The sequence below is a fragment of the Colossoma macropomum genome, unplaced genomic scaffold (assembly GCF_904425465.1).
Source record: "Colossoma macropomum unplaced genomic scaffold, Colossoma_macropomum, whole genome shotgun sequence".
NCBI classification, from domain to species: domain Eukaryota; kingdom Metazoa; phylum Chordata; class Actinopteri; order Characiformes; family Serrasalmidae; genus Colossoma; species Colossoma macropomum.
In genome coordinates, this window is record NW_023494793.1 from 40,584,736 (window position 1) to 40,586,691 (window position 1,956).

General features: G+C 60.3%; 1 protein-coding gene across 1 annotated transcript; it reads right to left on the reverse strand.

Annotated features, from left to right (window-relative positions):
- Positions 1–335: 335 nt before the first annotated feature.
- foxe3 (forkhead box E3) lies at positions 336–1,568 on the reverse strand. The gene has a single exon (XM_036578087.1). The coding sequence runs from the start codon at positions 1,566–1,568 to the stop codon at positions 336–338; it is 1,233 nt and encodes a 410-aa protein (XP_036433980.1).
- Positions 1,569–1,956: the final 388 nt, after the last annotated feature.

Genomic DNA, 1,956 nt, shown 5'->3' on the forward strand with positions numbered 1-1,956 from the left:
AAGTCATGGCCACGCATTAAGATCTCATTCCTACGCCTTACTAAGTCGTGGCCACAACTTAGTAAGGCATGGGAATGAGATCATGCCTTACTAAATCATGGCCAAGCATTAAGATCTCGTTCCCACACCCTACTAAGTCATGACCACGACTTAATTATCTTGTTCCCATGTCTTACTAAGTCGTGGCCACGCATTATTTTTACTTAAACAGCGGGGCTCCGTATTAACATGATTTCCACCTTATTAAGACAGATTACATCATCACAGCTCTCACCCACAGTCAGTAAACAGCTGTTTGGTCCACAGTGACGCAGCTGGCAATGACTGCGTTAGTCTCACATGTACCGCTCGAGCCCGCTGCCGTAGTTCCCCTGCCGCGCGTACGCGCCTCCGTATGACGTCACGGCGGGCTCGGCGTGCTTGCCGCAGTAAAGCTGTGCCGCGGCGCCGCCTGCTGGTGGCGGAGAGAAGGCGGGCGGCTGCGGCGAGAGCTGCGACGCCGACACCGACACGGAGGAGACCACCGGCGCGCACGGGTACGAGAAACCGGGAGCGGAACTCCTGGCCAGCGGCGCGCTCGCGCTCGCGCTCACGCTCACCGCGTTCACGCTCTGAGGGGGCGGGAAGCTCGCGCTCTGCTGCTCAGCCGCGCTCGCGCTCAAGTCCCCGCCACCGAGTCCCAGGCCGAGGCAGTGCGAGTGCGTGTGATGCGCGTGCACGTTGATCTCCGGCATCTGCTGGCTGATGAGGTCGTCTATGCTGAACGTCCTGGGCTGATACTGGGTGTGAGGATGAGGATGGTGATGAAGCACCTGGGAGCCGTAGCTCGGGTACAGCGCGTGATGCGCGTGCACGGAATGATGATGATGGTGATGCGCGTGCACGGGGTGATGGTACGTGGCCGCGGCCGCGGCGGCTGCGGCGGCGGCGGCGGTGGCCGCGTACGACGCGCTCGCGTCCGCGCGCTTGAAGCGCTTGCGGCGCCGCAGGAAGCTGCCGTTGTCGAACATGTCCTCGGCCGCCGGGTCCAGCGTCCAGTAGTTCCCTTTGCCGGGCCTGCCGGGCTCGCGCGGGATCTTCACGAAGCAGTCGTTGAGCGTGAGGTTGTGGCGGATGGAGTTCTGCCACTTCTTGGAGTTCTCGCGGTAGAACGGGAACCTCTCGGTGATGAAGCGGTAGATGCCGCCCAGCGTGAGCCGGCGCTCGGGCGCGTGCGCGATGGCCATGGCGATCAGCGCGATATACGAGTACGGAGGTTTGCCGCGCTGCACGGGACGCTTGCGGCGGCGCCCCCCAGCGGTGGGCGCGAGAGAGACGCGGTCCTCCTCTGTGGTCTGCTGCTGGCCGTTCTGACCAGCCTGGCTCTCTCTCTGACCGTCCGGTTCTCCTTCCTCCGCGCCCGGGCTGACGGGCTTGACCCCCGGCTCCTCGTGCATGAGGATGAGGGAGGGCGGGGCTAGCGGAGAGCCCAATCCGGCGCTGGGACTCGCAGCCTCGGCCGGAGAGAGCTGCGCCTCCGCGGTCATGCTGCACGGTCCGGAGAAGAACGAGAAACTCGCCAGATTCATAAACAAAAGTGGATGTTTGAACTTTTATACGTACAAACGTTACGTATCAGCGAGACAGCACGTGAGCGAGGGAGATGGTGGATGCTCTTATGGATGTGTGTGTGTGTGTTGTGCATGTGTATGTGTGTGTTGTCTCGCCAGGTGTGTGTCTTTATAAGCTGGACAGAGTGACGACACGAGCTGTGACGATGGAGCTGGAGGGGTTATCTCCACTGATAACGTGAGTAGAGGAGGTGCCATGGAGGGGCGTTGCGGGGGGGCTAGAGTGGTAGAGAAGTGCAAAACTGCACTGAAGTAAAACTATGAAATAGTGCCACCAGTAGAACTGCAGTGCAACTCAACTTCTGTCTGCATCGAAAGTGAAGTTGAACTCTGTTCTTCTCTTTTT